The 22943-nt window shown below is 40.7% G+C and overlaps 1 protein-coding gene across 1 annotated transcript in view; it reads right to left on the reverse strand.

The window, feature by feature from the left end:
• Positions 1 to 22943, reverse strand: part of LOC139750632 (Golgi-associated PDZ and coiled-coil motif-containing protein-like) — a 544937-nt gene that overhangs the window by 404791 nt on the left and 117203 nt on the right. Inside the window, exon 5 of the mRNA XM_071665307.1 lies at positions 17275 to 17419. Coding sequence (XP_071521408.1) covers positions 17275 to 17419 — 145 coding nt within the window. The remainder of the gene's footprint in view (positions 1 to 17274; positions 17420 to 22943) is intronic.

A 22943-nucleotide genomic window follows, 5' to 3' on the forward strand; every position in this document is an offset into this window, starting at 1 on the left:
AAAGCAGCTAATCTAGGTAAGGGGTTCAAGAGAAAGAACTACAAGTGACAATAAGAAATATGCAAAGAATTAAATGACATGTTCAAAAGTGAATTCATGATGGAGGACACTATATTCCTAAAACCATGAAAGCAGTGTGAAAAATAAAAGGACTTGGAAAGTAATGAACTGTCCTAACAAGTTTAAGCAGACCACAACAGGGTCAGTACCAGTGTAAGGCACATTGTCCTGAAAAAGTCTCTCCATATGTGCAGAGGGGGTATACAAAAATACTTATTAGCCTGTTTGAAATATTGTCTAAAATCCCTGTGGATGGGGAAAAAGAATACTACTATGTATTTCCTGCATATTGTACACAACAAATATAAAAGGCAGGAGAGAGAGGCTGGAAGTCCTCCTCTTCTGTTTTATTATTTTCCAAAAGGGAAAAAGAGGAAGGAACCAAAGGACAATATTTTCTCTACAGCTAACTGTCTACTCATGATACTAACTTACCAATGTGGGAAACAGTAAGCAAGCATGAAAGAGAGAATATCACTGGAACAGGGTGTAAAGCCAAAATGCCAAACTGGTGGGAGAGAGTAAATACTATGTCCATTTCTTTTATCAGAAAACTGCATGCTTTACATTTAAGTACCTCTGATCTGTCTTTTTTATCTATATCTCCAATGCCCATTCTCACCGGGAACTCTGGTTAGTATCTAATCATAAATTGGCAGTCCTGTTGCCTTCTACCTCCAGACAACCAAAGGGAGCTTTCAAATGCATGACGACTAATCCTCTAACACTGGGGCCATTATACTCAATTATATCTTAGCAAGATAGAATCTGTTGCCTGCTGAAAAGACATACTTTTTATTATTCATTCATTTATCATACTTTGTCGCTGTCTCCCGCATTAGCGAGGTAGCACAAGGAAACAGAAGAAAGAATGGCCCAACCCACCCACATACACATAAACGCCCACACACACACATATACTACCTAAACCTTTCATTGTATACATACATATATATACACAGACATATACATATATACACATGTACATATTCATACTTGCTGCCTTCATCCATTTCTGTCGCCACACATAAAATGGCAACCCTCTCCCCCTGCGTGTGTGTGATGTAGCGCTAGGAAAAGACAACAACGGCCACATTTGTTCACACTCAGTCTCTGGCTGTCATGTGTAATGCACCAAAACACAGGTCCCTTTCCGCATGCAGGCCCCACAAAACATTCCATGGTTTACCCCAGATGCTTCACATGTCCTGGTTCAATCCACTGACAGCACGTCGACCCCCATATACCACATCGTTACAATTTACTCTATTCCTTGCACACCTTTCACCCTCCTGTATGTTCAGGCCTCAATCACTCAAAATCTTTTTCACTCCATCCTTCCACCTCCAATTTGGTCTACCACTTCTCCTCGTTCCCTCCACCTCTGACACATATATCCTCTTTGTCAATCTTTCCTCACTCATTCTCTCCATGTGACCAAACCATTCCAATACACTCTCATCTGCTCCCTCAACCACACTCTTTTTATTACCACACATCTCTCTTGCCCTTTCATTACTTACTCGATCAAACCACTTCACACCACATATTGCCCTCAAACATCTCATTTCCAACACATCCACCCTCCTCCACACAACCCTATCTATAGCCCATGCCTTGCAACCATATAACATGCTGGCAACACTGTTCCTTCTAACATACTCATTTTTGCTCTCCGAGACATTCTCGCCTTCCACACATTCTTCAATGCTCCCAGAACCTTCAAACTCTCCCCCACCCTGTGACTCACTTCTGCTTCCATGGTTCCATCCACTGCTAAATCCATTTCCAGATATCTAAAACACTTCACTTCCTCTTTTTCTCCATTCAAACTTACTTCCTAATTGACTTGTCCCTCAACCCCACTGACCCTAATAACCATGCTCTTATTCACATTTACCCTCAGCTTTCTTCTTTCACACACTTTACCAAACTCAGTCACCAGCTTCTGCAGTTTCTCACCTGAATCAGCCACCAGCGCTGTATCATCAGCGAACAACAACTGACTCACTTCCCAAGGCCTTTCATCCACAACAGACTGCATAATTACCCCTCTCTCCAAAACTCTTGCATTCACCTCCCTAACAACCCCATCCATAAACAAATTAAACAGCCATAGAGACATCACGCACCCCTGCCGCAAACAGACATTCACTGAGAACCAATCACTTTCTTCCTACTCGTACACATGCCATACATCCTCGATAAAACTTTTCACTGCTTCTAGCAACTTACCTCCCACACCATTTACTTTTGATACCTTCCACAAAGCCTTCTCCAGATCCATAAATGCTACATACAAATCCATCTCTTTTTGTAAGTATTTCGCACATTCATTCTTCAAAGCAAACACATGATCCACACAGCCTCTACCACTTCTGAAACCACACTGCTCTTCCGAATCTGATGCCTTGTACATGCTTTCACCCTCTCACTCAATACCCTCCCTTAAAATCACCTAGGAATACTCAACAAACATATACCTCAGTAATTTGAACACTCACCTTTATCCCCTTTGCCTTTGTACATTCACTATGCATGCATTCCACCAATCCTCAGGCGCTTCACCATGAGTCATACATACATTAAATATCCTCACAAGCAGTCAACAACAAAGTCACCCTGTTTTTTAATAAATTCCACTGCAATACCATCCAAACCTGCCGCCTTGCCAGCTTTCATCTTCCGCAAAGCTTTCACTACCTCTTCTCTGTTTACCAAACCATTCTCCCTGACCCCCTCACTTCGCACACCATCTCGACCAAAACACTCTATATCTGCCACTCTATCATCTAACACATTCAACAAGCCTTCAAAATGCTCACTCCATTTCCTCACTTCACCACTACTTGTTATCACCTCCCCATTAGCCCCCTTCACTGATGTTCCCATTTGTTCTCTTGTCTTACACACTTTATTTACCTCCTTCCAAAACATCTTCATACTCTCCCTTAAATTTAATGATACTCTCTCACCTCAACTCTCATTTGCCCTCTTTTTCACCTCTTGCACCTTTCTCGTGAACTTTCGCCTCTTTCTTTTATACATCTCCCACTCATTTGCACTATTTCCTTTTAAAACTCGTCAAAATGCCTCTCTCTTCTCTTTCACTAACAATCTTACTTCTTCATCCCACCACTCACTACCCTTTCTAATCTGCCCACCTCCCACTTTTCTCATGCCACAAGCATCTTTTGCACAAGCCATCACTACTTCCCTAAATACACCCCATTCCTCCCTCACTTCCCTTACATCATTTGCTCTCATCTTTTTCCATTCTGCACTCAATCCCTCCCAGTACCTCCTCACACAAGTCTCCTTTCTAAGCTCACTTACTCTCACCACTCTCTTCACCCCAACATTCTCTCTTCTTTTCTGAAAACCTCTACAAATCTTCACCTTCGCCTCCACAAGATAATGATCAGACATCCCTCCAGTTGCCCCTCTCAGCAAATTTACTACATCATATGAATCATAAAAAGTTGGACCTCTACGTCTTCTGTCGGGGCAGAAGCTGAGGAAATTGAGAGGCACAGAATGACTAACCCTATGCATAGTTTCCAATGATCATAATTCATCCTTCTCCTTGGAAGGATGGAAACTGCTGGCTGCTGGTGCTTGAGTGATATATTTTTGGTAAAATATGATACTTTTGAGCAGGTAGGATGTGATGGCAACATGGGAGGTACAAAGTTTAAAAATGGTAAGGTTCAGTGGTTTTATCAATGAACAATACCAAAATGCCATTTTCCGATACAAGAAGAATTTGTTGCTATCAGAGCATCTGTTCACTGTAAGTTGAATCCACAGCTTAATGACCACCTGGTCATTGATCCCCCTCCAGCTATCTGCAGGAGTGAGTATGCAAGGCCTAGAGGGCCTGTACCTGCCAGCAGTCTATAAAACACTGGTAAATAATAAACACAAAGCAAACATATCAATACTTGTACAGGAGCAATGACCTAAGTGAGAGACATGGGTTCAAGGAAAGGGGTATCTTGCTTGACAAATCTCTTAAACCTCTAAAAGAGACTGGGCTCTGTTTCAGACAAGAGAAATGGATGGATGGATTGTGATCTTTGACTTTCTGAAAGTGGCTGACACTGAACAAGTATGGCAAAGAAAATCTGATTTTCTAACAGGTATTTGGGGGAAGGGATACTTTTTGATGTACAGAAAAATCTTTTAACAGAACATTCTTGAAAAGGGTTGGGGTTACTACTGACGTGCCATCCAATCATCATATACACTCAACAGTCCTTCAAAATATTCACTCCATTTCCTCCTTACTTCATCACTACCTATCACCACTTCCCTATTTGCCCCATTTCACAAATGTTCCCATTTGTTCTCTTGATTTACACACAGTTATAACATCCCAAAACATCACCTCATACTTCCTGAAATTTACTGATACTTGCTTACTTCAACTCTCACTTGCTCTCTTTTTCAATCCCTGCACCTTCCTTTTGACCTACTACTTTCTCTTGTAAATCTTCCAATCATTTGCACTCCTTCCCTGTAGTACCACCCATATATCGCTCTTTTCTCTTTCACTTGCAACTTTACTTCGTCATCCCACCACTCACCACCCTTTCTAACCTGCCTACCTCCTATCATACACATGCCACATGCATCTTGTACACATGCCAGCACTGCTTCCCTTAATACCTCTATTCCTCACCCACTCCCTAAGCTTCATTTACTTTCACTTTCTCCATTCTACACTCAATCTCAGCAAGCATTTTTTCACACATCTCTTTTCTAAGCTCACTTACTTTCACAACTCTCTTCACACTCATAATATTTCCTCTTGATTGAAAACTTTTACGAATCTTCACCATCACCTCCAAAAGGTATTGATTAATATCACACCAGCTGCCCCTTTCAACATATTCACAACCAAGAGTCTCTCTTTTGCATGCTTATCAATTAGCATTTGATCCAATAATGCTAACTGACCATCTTTCCTTCTCACAAACCTATCCTTATGTATGTCCCTCATTTTAAACTAGGTATGCCGAATCACCAGTCCTTTTTCTGCACACAACTTCACAAGCTGTTCACCATTTCCATTCACAATGCTGAATACCCCCATGCCCCCTAATTATATTCTCAACTGCCACATTACTCACCTTCACATTAAAATCACTCATTGCTAGTACTCATTCTCCTTCATCAAAACTGCTGATAAATGCTATACACAGAAAAACTGAAAGGTTAGGTCAAGAGTAGAGGAGGAGCAGAAATAGGAACAAGCATAACCCATTATCTAGCAGAGGTACTGGTGAAACTGATGAGAAACCTAACAAAGCAAAGCTTCTAAAACAGTAAAGACAAGAATGCAGCGTGACTGAAGATGAGAGCAGCACAAACGAAGGAAAGATAGTACCATGCAAAATGTTTTATCTAAATCTTCAAAGTCTAATGACCAGGAATTTAAGGATTAAAACTAATCACCTTACTAAGTATATAAAAGATAATAATATATTACTTATCAACATGATGAAATCAAGGATGAATTAGAGAATCTAGAATGAGGCAAGCTGTGCAAGTTACAAGACCTTAGGAGCAGAGAGAAAGCCAGAAAGGGGGTGTAGCAATTTATGTGAACTGGAACTTTAAGGAAAAGCAGTTAATGAAATTAAGTCACAAGAAATGTGAATGAATCACAGCTGGTATAACTGCTCCAAATACAATTAACGTAATGTCATACAGATAACTAAAACAAAGACAAATGTGTTTACTGAAGTACTAGTGGAACTGATGAAGCTTTTGAATAATTTCCAAAAACCTGAAATAACAATATTCTATTCAAGCAATTTCAATTTTGTAAACTGAAAAAAAAGGCAGGAAATATTATGGATGCAAATCTAAACTCAAATCACGCACAATGTGTTATAAGACCACTGGAAGCAGCTGAAAATCTTAATGTCAATATATGAAAATCTTAATATGATAAATGTTACACACTTTAAACCCAAAGAAACAACAACACCACTGACTTGCTATTTACTAACAACCTGATGCTAATAAGCAGCAATGATGTTAACAAAACTATCATCCTAGATGAGGACATCACTGAAGTAGCTGCTAATCATAAGGCAGATATTAATAAAACACGAATGAAATAGACAGAATGCTACCATCAGGACAATCTAAATTTCTATTCAGAACAAACTGGGCTGAAACTAACATCATGAAAGCATATAAAAATGGAGAGAAATTCCCAAAGACACCAGTACAAAAGCAACTACAAATATCATCAACTAGAATATATAAAAAAATGTAAAAGAATAATACCATATAAATGAAAATGTAACAACATATAGTGAAAAGTACTGCAAGAAGAAAACAGCTGATGAATAGATGAAAATGAAAGAAAAATCATGATACACAGAAAGAAGAGATGAACTTGAAAAGATGACCTCAAAAATGAAATAAGCAATGCCTAAAAGAGAATATTAGAATCCCATAAATGAGGAAAAGAGTACACAAAGAATAAGTAATTTAGAGCATGGAGTGAAATCCATAAATTTAATTTGCATTCTTCTCAACTGCAACCTGCTTTACGTAATCATTAATTCTTGGTTCATCCGGGATTGATTTCAATGATTATTATTATTATTTTGCTTTGTCACTGTCTCCCGCGTTTGCGAGGTAGCGCAAGGAAACAGATGAAAGAAATGGCCCAACCCACCCCCAAACATGTATATACATACACGTCCACATACGCAAATATACAAACACATACATCTCAATGTACACATATATATACACACACACAGACACATACATATATACACGTGCACACAATTCACACTGTCTGCCTTTATTCATTACCATTGCCACCTCGCCACACATGGAATACCATCCCCCTCCCCCCTCCTGTGAGCAAGGTAGCGCTAGGAAAAGACAACAAAGGAGCCATTCGTTCACACTCAATCTCTAGCTGTCATGTAATAATGCCCAAAACCACAGCTCCCTTTCCACATCCAGGCACCACAGAACTTTCCATGGTTTACCCCAGATGCTTCACATGCCCTGATACAATCCACTGACAGCATATCGACACCAGTATACCACATCCTTCCAATTCACTCTATTCCTTGCCTGCCTTTTACCCTCCTGAATGTTCAGGCCCCGATCACTCAAAATCTTTTTCACTCCATCTTTCCACCTCCAATTTGGTCTCCCACTTCTCCTCGTTCCCTCCACCTCCGACACATATATCCTCTTGGTCAATCTTTCCTCACTCATTCTCTCCAAGTGCCCAAACCATTTCAAAACACCCTCTTCTGCTCTCTCAACCATGCTCTTTTTATTTCCACACATCTCTCTTACCCTTACATTACTTGATCAAACCACCTCACACCACATATTGTCCTCAAACATCTCATTTCCAGCACATCCACCCTCCTGCGCACAACTCTATCCATAGCCCACGCCTCGCAACCATACAACATTGTTGGAACCACTATTCCTTCAAACATACCCATTTTTGCTTTCCGAGATATTGTTCTCGACTTCTACACATTCTTCAAGGCTCCCAGGATTTTCGCCCCCTCCCCCATCCTATGATTCACTTTCGCTTCCATGGTTCCATCCACTGCTAGATCCACTCCCAGACATCTAAAACACTTTACTTCCTCCAGTTTTTCTCCATTCAAACTTACCTCCCAATTGACTTGACCCTCAACCCTACTGTACCTAATAACCTTGCTCTTATTCACATTTACTCTTAACTTTCTTCTTTCACACACTTTACCAAACTCAGTCACCAGCTTCTGCAGTTTCTCACATGAATCAGCCACAAGCGCTGTATCATCAGCGAACAACAACTGACTCACTTCCCAAGCTCTCTCATCCACAACAGACTTCATACTTGCCCCTCTTTCCAAAACTCTTGCATTCACCTTCCTAACAACTCCATCCATAAACAAATTAAAACAACCATGGAGACATCACACACCCCTGCCGCAAACCTACATTCACTGAGAACCAATCACTTTCCTCTCTTCCTACACGTACACATGCCTTACATCCTCGATAAAAACTTTTCACTGCTTCTAACAACTTGCCCCCCACACCACATATTCTTAGTACCTTCCACAGAGCATCTCTATCAACTCTATCATATGCCTTCTCCAGATCCATAAATGCTACATACAAATCCATTTGCTTTTCTAAGTATTTCTCACATACATTCTTCAAAGCAAACACCTGATCCACACATCCTCTACCACTTCTGAAACCACACTGCTCTTCCCCAATCTGATGTTCTGTACATGCCTTCACCCTCTCTATCAATACCCTCCCATATAATTTGCCAGGAATACTCAACAAACTTATACCTCTGTAATTTGAGCACTCACTCTTATCCCCTTTGCCTTTGTACAATGGCACTATGCATGCATTCCGCCAATCCTCAGGCACCTCACCATGAGTCATACATACATTAAATAACCTTACCAACCAGTTAACAATACAGTCACCCCCTTTTTCAATAAATTCCACTGCAATACCATTCAAACCTGCTGCCTTGCCGGCTTTCATCTTCCGCAAAGCTTTTACTACCTCTTCTCTGTTTACTAAATCATTTTCCCTAACCCTTTCACTTTGCACAACACCTCGTCCAAAACACCCTATATCTGCCACTCTATCATCAAACACATTCAATAAACCTTCAAAATACTCACTCCATCTCCTTCTCACATCACCACTACTTGTTACCACCTCCCCATTAGCCCCCTTCACTGAAGTTCCCATTTGCTCCCTTGTCTTACGCACTTTATTTACCTCCTTCCAGAACATCTTTTTATTCTCCCTAAAATTTAATGATACTCTCTCACCCCAACTCTCATTCGCCCTCTTTTTCACCTCTTGCACCTTTCTCTTGACCTCCTGTTTTTCTTTTACACATCTCCCACTCATTTTTTCCCTGCAACAATCGTCCAAATGCCTCTCTCTTCTCTTTCACTAATAATCTTACTTCTTCATCCCACCACTCACTACCCTTTCTAATCAACCCACCTCACATGCTTCTCATGCCACAAACATCTTTTGCGCAAGCCATCACTGATTCCCTAAATACCTCCCATTCCTCCCCCACTCCCCTTACCTCCTTTGTTCTCACCTTTTTCCATTCTGTACTCAGTCTCTCCTGGTACTTCCTCACACAAGTCTCCTTCCCAACTTATGTTAAGTTTTCTTTTAAAAGTTTCTGTAGCTATTCTAAGCATGTTTCTTATTTCCCCAAGTAGTACACTGAATATTTGATCTAGCTTCCTGATTAGGCTGTCATATATTTCTGTCTGATTTATTTTTAGTATGTCCCATGGTACTCCTGAAGACCTAATAATTCTGTCTCTTCCCTGGTGAGAGTCTTTCAGGTTTAACACATTTTTTTAAAACCTTCACTTGTTTCCATACATATATTATCATACAGTGTCCACAAAAAGCCTTGTGCACCTCCTATATATCTTCAAAGGTCATGTTACACTTACAATTTAGTACTCTGTCATTTATCCTTCGGCCTTGATTACTGTCTGCAGAGATGGAACTGGCAAGGTTCATGAAATATTCAAGCTCCACAGGATCCTGATCTCCTTTATGAGGTGAGGCACTGATGAGGTATTAGAGGAAGCAGCCACCTGCTCATGCACTTGGAGCACCAACTGTTCATATAAATCTCATATGCACCCACATCTTGCTTTCAGGAGAGAATTTGGGTTTTCTTCTTAGAAAGGTAAGAGCCAACCACATTGAAGCACAGGTGAAGAAATACCATAACCAGAAGTGAAATTCCCTAAAAGATTTTGAGAACTTTCTCTACAAGAAATGGAAACATATTGATGAAGAAGTTTAATGTATGTGAAACAAGCAAAACTGAACGCTGCTGTGTTGTATGGTCACCAATAAACAGAAATAAACATGCAAGAGAGAATTCAGAAGCACTTTGTAAGATCCTTGGATCATACTTTCATATTGTAACTGGTTTTGCATACTTTTCCCTGATACGAATCCATATAAACTATTGTTGATCAGAAGGTATATGTCCTGTTATCACTCTTTCAACAGGTGAAGTCAAACTAACTGGTGTGCACTGTTTAGGTATTAGCTCTGATCCTCCTTTGTGTGTCTGTGTTCCATATGCCAAAATGTAAGTTTTTACCATTTTGCTCTCATCCAGACTTTGCCTCAATAATACCATCAATGGTTTTGCTATTACTGTTTTTATCTTTTTGAGGAACATGGCTGTGTTTCCATCTGGTCCTGGAGTTGCTTGGTTGCTTTAATCATATTCCAATACTTCAATTGGTTAAAAAGTTCATCTTCCAATATCTCTCGACATTCTGAGCTGAATATTGATTCATGAAGTTCATTAAACATCCCACATAGTTTCATGTAGTTAATTTCATATCTATCTCCTAACTCAAATGGTCCAATCTCTCTTTTCTTGTTTGTAGCTTTGTTTAGGTATTAAATAGTAACTTTAGATTCCTTCCCATGTTTTGTATGACTTCTTCACTCAATCTTCATTCTCTTTTGTAGATTTCAATATTTCTCCAAACACATTCCATATTTTTTCAACTAATTCTCTTCTATTCTTGGTACTTTCATGGTTATCCTCTTCTTTTTCCATGGCTTTCTTCTATTCATCCACAGTTTTCTGTCCCTAGGTATTTTCCATTATGTTCTTTTCTTTTCCTTTGGTATCTGTTTAGTAATCACTTGGCTTAATCTCATACAAGATAGATTTGAGACAGACAGACAGACAGACAGACAGACAGCATGATTTAGCCAGACAGACAGACAGACAGCATTATTTAGCCAAGATGCCTAGGCTAGCACCTTTGCACTCATCACATGTCTTACATAATTACTCATTTTTGGTATGTTCTACAGTATTCTTGGTGACTTAATAACTCTGTATCTTCCCTGTTGTGAGGCTTTCAAGTTTAACACATATTCTTTTATGCACTGAATTTGTTTCCACATATAGAGTAATGTGGCGGTTGAGGGTATAAGTGGCGTATATGGGATGTTCAGTGTTGTAAATGGAAATGGTAAAGAGCTTGTAGATCTGTGTGTTGAAAAAGGACTGTTGATTGGGAATACCTGGTTTAAAAAGAGAGATATACACATATATACGTATGTAAGTAGGAAAGATGGCAAGAGAGCATTACTGGATTAAGTGTTAATTGTTAGGCACATAAAAGAGGGACTTTTGGATGTAAATGTGCTGAGAGGGGCAACTGGAGTGATGTCTGATCATTATCTTGTGAAGGTGAAGATATGTAGAGGTTTTCAGAAAAGAAGAGAGAATGTGGGGGTGAAGAGAGTAGTGAGAGTAAGTGAGCTTGGGAAGGGGACTTCTGTGAGGAAGTACCAGGAGAGATTGAGTGCAGAATAGAAAGAGGTGAGAGCAAATGACGTAAGGGGAGTGGGGGAGGAATGGGATGTATTTAGGGAAGCAGTGATGGCTTGTGCAAAAGATGCTTATGGCATGTGAAAGGTGGGAGGTGGGCAGATTAGAGAGGGTAGTGAGTGGTGGGATGAACAAGTAAGATTGTTAGTGAAAGAGAAAAGAGAGGCATTTGGATGATTTTTGCAGGGAAATAGTGCAAGTGACTGGGAGATGTACAAAAGAAAGAGGCAAGAGGTCAAGAGAAAGGTGCAAGAGGTGAAAAAGACGGCAAATGAGAGTTGGGGTGAGAGAGTATCATTAAATCTTAGGAAGAATAAAAAGATGTTTTGGAAGAAAGTAAATAAAATGTATAAGACAAGAGATAAATGGGAACATCCATGAAGGGGGCAAATGGGGAGGTAATATCATGTAGTAGTGAAGTGAGAGGGAGACTGAGTGAGTATTTTGAAGGTTTGTTGAATATGTATGACAATAGAGTGGCAGTTATAGGGTGTTTTGGTCGAGGTGGTGTGCGAAGTGAGAAGGTCAGGGAGAATGATTTGGTAAACAGAGAAGAGGTAGTGAAAGCTTTGTGGAAGAGGAAAGCCGGCAAGGCACTGGGTTTGGATGGTATTGCTGTGGCATTTATCAAAAAAAACCGGAGTGACTGTGTTGTAAACCGGTTGGTGAGGACATTCAATGCATGTATGGTTCATGGTGAAGTGCCTGAGGATTGGCGGAATGAATGCATAGTGCCATTGTAAAAAGGCAAAGGGGATAAAGGTGTGTCCAAATTACAGAGGTATAAGTTTGCTGAGTATTTCTGGGAAATTATTTTTTTTTTTTTTTTTTTTTTTATACTTTGTCGCTGTCTCCCGCGTTTGCGAGGTAGCGCGAGGAAACAGACGAAAGAAATGGCCCAACCCCCATACACACGTACATACACACGTCCACACACGCAAATATACATACCTACACAGCTTTCCATGGTTTACCCCAGACGCTTCACATGCCTTGATTCAATCCACTGACAGCACGTCAACCCCTGTATACCACATCGCTCCAATTCACTCTATTCCTTGCCCTCCTTTCACCCTCCTGCATGTTCAGGCCCCGATCACACAAAATCTTTTTCACTCCATCTTTCCACCTCCAATTTGGTCTCCCTCTTCTCCTCGTTCCCTCCACCTCCGACACATATATCCTCTTGGTCAATCTTTCCTCACTCATTCTCTCCATGTGCCCAAACCATTTCAAAACACCCTCTTCTGCTCTCTCAACCACGCTCTTTTTATTTCCACACATCTCTCTTACCCTTACGTTACTTACTCGATCAAACCACCTCACACCACACATTGTCCTCAAACATCTCATTTCCAGCACATCCATCCTCCTGCGCACAACTCTATCCATAGCCCACGCCTCGCAACCATACAACATTGTTGGAACCACTATTCCTTCAAACATACCCATTTTTGCTTTCCGAGATAATGTTCTCGACTTCCACACATTTTTCAAGGCTCCCAAAATTTTCGCCCCCTCCCCCACCCTATGATCCACTTCCGCTTCCATGGTTCCATCCGCTGACAGATCCACTCCCAGATATCTAAAACACTTCACTTCCTCCAGTTTTTCTCCATTCAAACTCACCTCCCAATTGACTTGACCCTCAACCCTACTGTACCTAATAACCTTGCTCTTATTCACATTTACTCTTAACTTTCTTCTTCCACACACTTTACCAAACTCAGTCACCAGCTTCTGCAGTTTCTCACATGAATCAGCCACCAGCGCTGTATCATCAGCGAACAACAACTGACTCACTTCCCAAGCTCTCTCATCCCCAACAGACTTCATACTTGCCCCTCTTTCCAGGACTCTTGCATTTACCTCCCTAACAACCCCATCCATAAACAAATTAAACAACCATGGAGACATCACACACCCCTGCCGCAAACCTACATTCACTGAGAACCAATCACTTTCCTCTCTTCCTACACGTACACATGCCTTACATCCTCGATAAAAACTTTTCACTGCTTCTAACAACTTGCCTCCCACACCATATATTCTTAATACCTTCCACAGAGCATCTCTATCAACTCTATCATATGCCTTCTCCAGATCCATAAATGCTACATACAAATCCATTTGCTTTTCTAAGTATTTCTCACATACATTCTTCAAGGCAAACACCTGATCCACACATCCTCTACCACTTCTGAAACCGCACTGCTCTTCCCCAATCTGATGCTCTGTACATGCCTTCACCCTCTCAATCAATACCCTCCCATATAGTTTACCAGGAATACTCAACAAACTTATACCTCTGTAATTTGAGCACTCACTCTTATCCCCTTTGCCTTTGTACAATGGCACTATGCACGCATTCCGCCAATCCTCAGGCACCTCACCATGAGTCATGGGAAATTATATGGGAGGGTATTAATTGAGAGTGTGAAGGCATGTACAGAGCATCAGATTGGGGAAGAGCAGTGTGGTTTCAGAATTGGTAGAGGATGTGTGGATCAGGTGTTTGCTTTGAAGAATGTATGTGAGAATTACTTAAAAAAACATGGATTTGTATGTAGTATTTATGGATCTGGAGAAGGTATATGATAGAGTTGGAAGAGATGCTCTGTGGAAGATATTAAGAGTATGTGGTGTGGGAGGTAAGTTGCCAGAAGCAGTGAAAAGTTTTTATCGAGGATGTAAGGCATGTGTATGAGTAGGAAGAGAGGAAAGTGATTGGTTCCCAGTTAATGTCAGTTTGCTGCAGGGGTGTGTGATGTCTCCATGATTGTTTGATTTGTTTATGGATGGGTTTTAGGGAGGTGAATGCAAGAGTTTTAGGGAGAGGGGTAAGTATGTAATCTGTTTTGGGTGAGAGGGCTTGGGAAGTGAGTCAGTTGTTGTTCGCTGATGATACAGCACTGGTGGCTGATTCGGGTAAGAAACTTCAGAAGTTGGCGACTGAGTCTGGTAAAGTGTGTGAAAGAAGAAAGCTGAGAGTATATGTGAATAAGAGCAAGGTTATTAGGTGCAGTAGGGTAGAGGGACAAGTAACTTGGGAGGTAAGTTTGAATGGAGAAAAACTGGAGGAAGTGAAATGTTTTTTAGATATCTGGGAGTGTATTTGGCAGTGGATGGAACCATGGAAGTGAAAGTGAGTCACAGGGTGGGGGAGATGGTGAAGGTTCTGGGAGCCTTGTAGAATGTGTAGGAGGTGAGAACGTTATCTTGGAGAGCAAAAATGGGTATTTTGAAGGAATAGTGGTTCCAACAATGTTATATGGTTGTGAGGTATGGGCTATAGATAGGGTTGTGCAGAGGAAGGTGGATGTGTTGGAAATGAGATGCTTGAGGACAATATGTGGTGTGAGGTGGTTTGATCGAGTAAGTAATGAAAGGGCAAGAGAGATGTGTGGTAATAAAAAGAGTGTGGATAAGAGAGCAAAAGAGGGTGTATTGAAATAGTTTGGTCACATGGAGAGAATGAGTGAGGAAAGACTGACAAAGAGAATATATGTGTCAGAGGTGGAGGGAATGAGGAGAAGTGGGAGACCAAATTGGAGGCGGAAGGATGGAGTGAAAAAGATCTAGATCTACATTTTGCTTGATCTTTTTTTTCTTTTATACTTTGTCGCTGTCTCCCGCGTTTGCGAGGTAGCGCAAGGAAACAGACGAAAGAAATGGCCCAACCCCCCCCCCCCCCATACACATGTACATACACACGTCCACACACGCAAATATACATACCTACACAGCTTTCCATGGTTTACCCCAGACGCTTCACATGCCTTGATTCACTCCACTGACAGCACGTCAACCCCTCTATACCACATCGCTCCAATTCACTCTATTCCTTGCCCTCCTTACACCCTCCTGCATGTTCAGGCCCCGATCACACAAAATCTTTTTCACTCCATCTTTCCACCTCCAATTTGGTCTCCCTCTTCTCCTCGTTCCCTCCACCTCCGACACATATATCCTCTTGGTCAATCTTTCCTCACTCATTCTCTCCATGTGCCCAAACCATTTCAAAACACCCTCTTCTGCTCTCTCAACCACGCTCTTTTTATTTCCACACATCTCTCTTACCCTTACGTTACTCACTCGATCAAACCACCTCACACCACACACTGTCCTCAAACATCTCATCTCCAGCACATCCATCCTCCTGCGCACAACTCTATCCATAGCCCACGCCTCGCAACCATATATGATATTAATACATGATATTACATGATATTAATTATAAATATATTAATATGCTAATCAGTCGACTGTTTATATGCGAATTTTAAGGTTTTGACCACAGATTCTTATTCAGTAGAGGTAAAACCATCTATGTTGACAATTTGAGGAAAATATATTTTTTGAAAAAATCAAGAAAAATCCAAGGCTATAGCCTTGGATAAAATTTGGCTCAGATTTTCAACTTGTTCAAATTTTAATGAAAATCTGGGTATCAGTGCAATTCTCTATGCTGATTAAGGATATCGAGTCAAAAGACTGCATTTCATAAAACTAAGCGCTTAATTACATACTTAATATGAATTATAATTATATTAGTATGCTAATCACTCCACTAATTGCACGAATTTTAAGGTTTTGACCACAGATTCTTATTCAGCAAGGGTAAAAGCACGTGTGTTGAAATTTTGAGGAAAATCTATTTTTTCAAAAATATCAAGAAAAATCCAAGGCTATAGCCTTGGATAAAATTTGCTTGATGTATACGAATATTCTTTTCAGCTACCACCTGCATTTCATAAAAATTGATTCTTAGTTCATCTGGAACTGATTTCAACCATATGTCAAGTTTTCTTGTAAATATTTCTGTAATTGTTCAATGCATGCTTCCCATTTCTCCTACACCGAATGATCATTCTGATATCCTGGTTGGGCAGTCAAAGATTTTTGTTTGATTTATTCTCAGTATGTACTATAGTATTCTTGAATACTTAACTATGTATCTTCCCTACTGAGAGGTTTTCACGTTTAACACGACTCTTTTCATACCTCCAATTTGTTGCCATGTATAAATTAACATACATCTTTCAGTTCTTTCTAGGCTACATAATCAAGGTTCTTTCCATCCCGTCAACTTTTCTCATGAAGTGCTCCTAAATTCTCTCTATGCTTAAAACTAATTTTCTCCTCGGTGACCACACAACACAGCAGTATTCAATTTTGCTTCTTACATATACATCAAAATTTTCATCAGTAAGTATCAATCTCTTGCAGAGAAAGTCCTCAAATCACACCATTCATCAGAAGATTTTATAGCGCCATCTGTTCAATATGCTCTCTAAAATCTAATTTCCTATTTATGATAATACTCAAATATCTAAAATTTTCCCATTTCCTATTGCTTTCCCTGTTAAGCCTTTATATGGTACCATTAATGAATACTTCCTTCAATCCATCAATAATTTTGAAGTATTATAATCTACTTTTCCTGTTTTCTTCTTCTGCCTTGTATATAGTCAAGGTTTGATATGAACTTATACCTATGACAGGAGCCTTTGTCATTAAGAAATTACAATTCTCAACTCATATGCACAAAAAGATTAAACTTTTTTCCATTTATATCAAAACAGGACACTATGGTATAGTCAATGATGTAAAACATGCTTGTCTAGCTGAAGGTGTAATGATAATATGCTTGTCTAGATGAAGATGAAATGTGTCAATATCTATCACATGAACAATGGCTCCAGATCAGGATTTATCCTTATTTCCTCACTGAAAGCTGCAGAGAAAACTAATTTTATACACTCCATATACAGTTGCAGTACCTGTGCATTAAGAGTGAAACGACTTCGACAAGCGCGCACCACAGTCTTATGGCGATGTAGATGAATCTCAGCCTCTAGTTGACGCCACAATCTATCATGTTCTTCACCACGCAGATCTCGACCCAAAAGCTGAATCTGCTGGATTCTAGACAAAACAATAGTTCATCACTAGCAGGAAAATGAACTTCAAAATAATGGTCGCTGATTTTACTAGCTGCTAACTATAAGAAACCCTATAAGCAATCCTTTTCTAATATTTTCAATTTTGGTTAATCATCTATCTAAAACATACATGCTAGTTGTAGAATTCTGGATGCAAGAAATACTTTATTCTTTACTTGAGATATACACTCCAGTAGAAATAAAACAGACTAAGATAATTAGTATGTTTGAGGAAAGGAACCTGAATGTTCTGGCGCTGGGTGGAACGAAGCTCAAGGGTAAAGGGAAAGAGTGGTTTAGGAATATCTTGGGAGTAAAGTCAGGAGTTAGTGAGAGGACAAGAGCAAGGAAAGGAGTAGCATTACTCCTGAAACAGGAGTGGTGGGAGTATGTCATAGAGTGTAAGAAAGTAAACTCTAGATTGATATGGGTAAAACTGAAAGTGGATGGAGAGAGACGAGTGATTATTGGTGCATATGCACCTAGGCATGAGAAGAAACATCATGAGAGGCAAGTGTTTTGGGAGCAGCTGAGTGAGTGTGTTAGTAGTTTTCATGTACGAGACTGGGTTATAGTGATGGGTAATTTGAATGCAAAGGTGAGTAATGTGGCAGTTGAGGGAATAATTGGTGTACATGGGGTGTTCAGTGTTGTAAATGGAAATGGTGAAGAGCTTGTAGATCTATGTGCTGAAAAAGGACTGGTGATTGGGAATACCTGGTTTAAAAAGAGAGATATAAATAAGTATATGTATGTAAGTACGAGAGAAGGCCAGAGAGTGTTATTGGATTACGTGTTAACTGACAGGCGTGTGAAAGAGAGACTTTTGGATGTAAATGTGTTGAGAGGTGCAACTAGAGGGATGTCTGATCATTATCTTGTGGAGGCGAACATGAAGATTTATATAGGTTTTCAGAAAAGAAAAGAGAATTTTGGGGTGAAGAGGATGGTGAGAGTAAGTGAGCTTGGGAAGGACACCTGTGTGAGGAAATACCAGGGTAGACTGAGTACAGAATGAAAAAAGGTGAGAACAAAGGACATAAGGAGAGTGGGGGAGGAATGGGATGTATTTAGGGAAGCAGTGATGGCTTGTGCAAAAGATGATTCTGGGATGAAAAGCATGGGAGGTGGGCAGATTAGAAAAGGTAGTGAGTGGTGGGATGAAGAATTAAGATAGTTTGTGAAAGAGAAGAGAAAGGCATTTGGACGATTTTTGCAAGGAAATAATGCAAATGAGTGGGAGATGTATAAAAGAAAGAGGCAGGAGGTCAAGAAAAGGTGCAAAAGGTGAAAAAGAGGGCAAATGAGAGTTGGCATTGAGAGAGCATCATTAAATTTTGGAGAGAATAAAAAGATGTTTTGGAAGGAGGTAAATGAAGTGCGTAAGACAAGGGAACAAATGGGAACCTCAGTGAAGGGGGCTAATGAGGTGATAACAAGTAGTGGTGATACGAGAAGGAGATGGAGTGAGGATTTTGAAGGTTTGTTGAATGTGTTTGATGATAGAGTGGCAGATATAGGGTGTTTTGGTCGTGGTGGTGTGCAAAGTGAGAGGGTTAGGGAAAATGATTTGGTGAACAGAGAGGAGGTAGTAAAAGCTTTGCGGAAGATGAAAGCCGGCAAGGCAGCGGGTTTCGATGGTATTGCAGTGGAATTTATTAAAAAAGGGGGTGACTGTATTGTTGACTGGTTGGTAAGGTTATATAACGTATGTACATCTCATGGTGAGGTGCCTGAGGATTGACGGAATGCTTGCATAGTGCCATTGTACAAAGGCAAAGGGGATAAGAGTGAATGCTCAAATTACAGAGGTATAAGTTTATTGAGTATTCCTGGTAAATTATATGGGAGGGTATTTATTGAGAGGGTGAAGGCATGTACAGAGCATCAGACTGGGGAAGAGCAGTGTGGTTTCAGAAGTGGTAGAGGATGTGTGGATCAGGTGTTTTCTGATGATACAGCGCTGGTGGCTGATTCATGTGAGAAACTGCAGAAGCTGGTGACTGAGTTTGGTAAAGTGTGTGAAAGAAGAAAGTTAAGAGTAAATGTGAATAAGAGCAAGGTTATAAGGTACAGTAGGGTTGAGGGTCAAGTCAATTGGGAGGTAAGTTTGAATGGAGAAAAACTGGAGGAAGTAAAGTGTTTTAGATATCTGGGAGTGGATCTGGCAACGGATGGAACCATGGAATCAGAAGTGGATCATAGGGTGGGGGAGGGGGCGAAAATGGTAAACAGAGAAGAGGTAGTAAAAGCTTTGCGGAAGATGAAAGCCAGCAAGGCAGCAGGTTTGGATGGTACTGCAGTGGAATTTATTAAAAAAAGGGGGTGACTGTATTGTTGACTGGTTGGTAAGGTTATTTAATGATTGTATGACACATGGTTTCCCATTTTAGAAAGTTAATACAAGGAGGGGAGGATTTCTGGCCCCCCGCTCCCGTCCCCTCTAGTCGCTTTCTATGACATGCGAAGAATACGTGGGAAGTATTCTTTCACCCCTATCCCCAGGGATAATATACATATATATATACATATATACATATATACATATATACATATATACATATATATATACATATCGAGGATGTAAGGCATGTGTACGTGTAGGAAGAGAGGAAAGTGATTGGTTCTCAGTGAATGTAGGTTTGCGGCAGGGGTTTGTGATGTCTCCATGGTTGTTCAATTTGTTTATGGATGGGGCTGTTAGGGAGGTAAATGCAAGAGTTTTGGAAAGAGGGGCAAGTATGAAGTCTGTTGGGGATGAGAGAGCTTGGGAAGTGAGTCAGTTGTTGTTCGCTGATGATACAGCGCTGGTGGCTGATTCATGTGAGAAACTGCAGAAGCTGGTGACTGAGTTTGGTAAAGTGTGTGGAAGAAGAAAGTTAAGAGTAAATGTGAATAAGAGCAAGGTTATTAGGTACAGTAGGGTTGAGGGTCAAGGCAATTGGGAGGTGAGTTTGAATGGAGAAAAACTGGAGGAAGTGAAATGTTTTAGATATCTGGGAGTGGATCTGGCAGCGGATGGGACCAAGGAAGCGGAAGTGGATCATAGGGTGGGGGAGGGGGCGAAAATTCTGGGGGCCTTCAAGAATGTGTGGAAGTCGAGAACATTATCTCGGAAAGCAAAAATGGGTATGTTTGAAGGAATAGTGGTTCCAACAATGTTGTATGGTTGCGAGGCGTGGGCTATGGATAGAGTTGTGCGCAGGAGGATGGATGTGCTGGAAATGAGATGTTTGAGGACAATGTGTGGTGTGAGGTGGTTTGATCGAGTGAGTAACGTAAGGGTAAGAGAGATGTGTGGAAATAAAAAGAGCGTGGTTGAGAGAGCAGAAGAGGGTGTTTTGAAGTGGTTTGGGCACATGGAGAGGATGAGTGAGGAAAGATTGATCAAGAGGATATATGTGTCGGAGGTGGAGGGAACGAGGAGAAGAGGGAGACCAAATTGGAGGTGGAAAGATGGAGTGAAAAAGATTTTGTGTGATCGGGGCCTGAACATGCAGGAGGGTGAAAGGAGGGCAAGGAATAGAGTGAATTGGAGCGATGTGGTATACCGGGGTTGACGTGCTGTCAGTGGATTGAATCAAGGCATGTGAAGTGTCTGGGGTAAACCATGGAAAGCTGTGTAGGTATGTATATTTGCGTGTGTGGACGTATGTATATACATGTGTATGGGGGGGGGTTGGGCCATTTCTTTCGTCTGTTTCCTTGCGCTACCTCGCAAACGCAGGAGACAGCGACAAAGTATAAAAAAAAAAAAATATATACATATACACATATACACACATACACATACATACGCACATATACACACAGACACACACGCATACATATATATACATATGAAAAATTTAAGAAACAATTTAGAAAACTGAAACTTCTAGCTTGAAATGAATGAAAAAATGAATGTCACATAATGGTTCAACCTCTGGCTATGGAAAAAGGAAATGTATAATTTATTTACACAAACGTCAATAGCAGTTCTCATCAATTTAACCACTGTATCAATAAGCTTCAATGTCTAAGCTACATTTTTCTCCAATTTCACTATTTTCTTGTCAAAACACCATGTATGAAAACTATCACTCCAGTAACACAACTATAAACATTTACTTCCCCTGTGTGGGGCGTCTGGGGTAAACCATGGAAAGCTGTGTAGGTATGTATATTTGCGTGTGTGAACGTATGTATATACATGTGTATGGGGGGGGGTGGGCCATTTCTTTCGTCTGTTTCCTTGCGCTACCTCGCAAATGCGGGAGACAGCGACAAAGTATAATAATAATAAAAAATGACTCATGGTGAAGTGCCTGAGGATTGGCGGAATGTGTGCATAGTGCCATTGTACAAAGGCAAAGGGGATAAGAGTGAGTGCTCAAATTACAGAGGTATAAGTTTGTTGAGTATTCCTGGTAAATTATATGGGAGGGTATTGACTGAGAGGGTGAAGGCATGTACAGAGCATCAGATTGGGGAAGAGCAGTGTGGTTTCAGAAGTGGTAGAGGATGTGTGGATCAGGTGTTTGCTTTGAAAAGCAAATGGATTTGTATGTACCATTTATGGATCTGGAGAATGCATATGATAGAGTTGATAGAGATGCTCTGTGGAAAGTATTAAGAATATATGGTGTGGGAGGCAAGTTGTTAGAAGCAGTGAAAAGTTTTTATCGAGGATGTAAGGCATGTGTACGTGTAGGAAGAGAGGAAAGTGATTGGTTCTCAGTGAATGTAGGTTTGCGGCAGGGGTGTGTGATGTCTCCATGGTTGTTTAATTTGTTTATGGATGGGGTTGTTAGGGAGGTGAATGCAAGAGTTTTGGAAAGAGGGGCAAGTATGAAGTCTGTTGGGGATGAGAGAGCTTGGGAAGTGAGTCAGTTGTTGTTCGCTGATGATACAGCGCTGGTGGCTGATTCATGTGAGAAACTGCAGAAGCTGGTGACTGAGTTTGGTAAAGTGTGTGAAAGAAGAAAGTTAAGAGTAAATGTGAATAAGAGCAAGGTTATTAGGTACAGTAGGGTTGAGGGTCAAGTCAATTGGGAGGTGAGTTTGAATGGAGAAAAACTGGAGGAAGTGAAGTGTTTTAGATATCTGGGAGTGGATCTGGCAGCGGATGGAACCATGGAAGCGGAAGTGGATCATAGGGTGGGGGAGGGGGCGAAAATTCTGGGAGCCTTGAAGAATGTGTGGAAGTCGAGAACATTATCTCGGAAAGCAAAAATGGGTATGTTTGAAGGAATAGTGGTTCCAACAATGTTGTATGGTTGCAAGGCGTGGGCTATGGATAGAGTTGTGCGCAGGAGGATGGATGTGCTGGAAATGAGATGTTTGAGGACAATGTGTGGTGTGAGGTGGTTTGATCGAGTGAGTAACGTAAGGGTAAGAGAGATGTGTGGAAATAAAAAGAGCGTGGTTGAGAGAGCAGAAGAGGGTGTTTTGAAGTGGTTTGGGCACATGGAGAGGATGAGTGAGGAAAGATTGACCAAGAGGATATATGTGTTGGAGGTGGAGGG

This window comes from Panulirus ornatus, chromosome 10 (genome assembly GCF_036320965.1).
Source record: "Panulirus ornatus isolate Po-2019 chromosome 10, ASM3632096v1, whole genome shotgun sequence".
In the NCBI taxonomy this organism is placed as follows: Eukaryota; Metazoa; Arthropoda; class Malacostraca; order Decapoda; family Palinuridae; genus Panulirus; species Panulirus ornatus.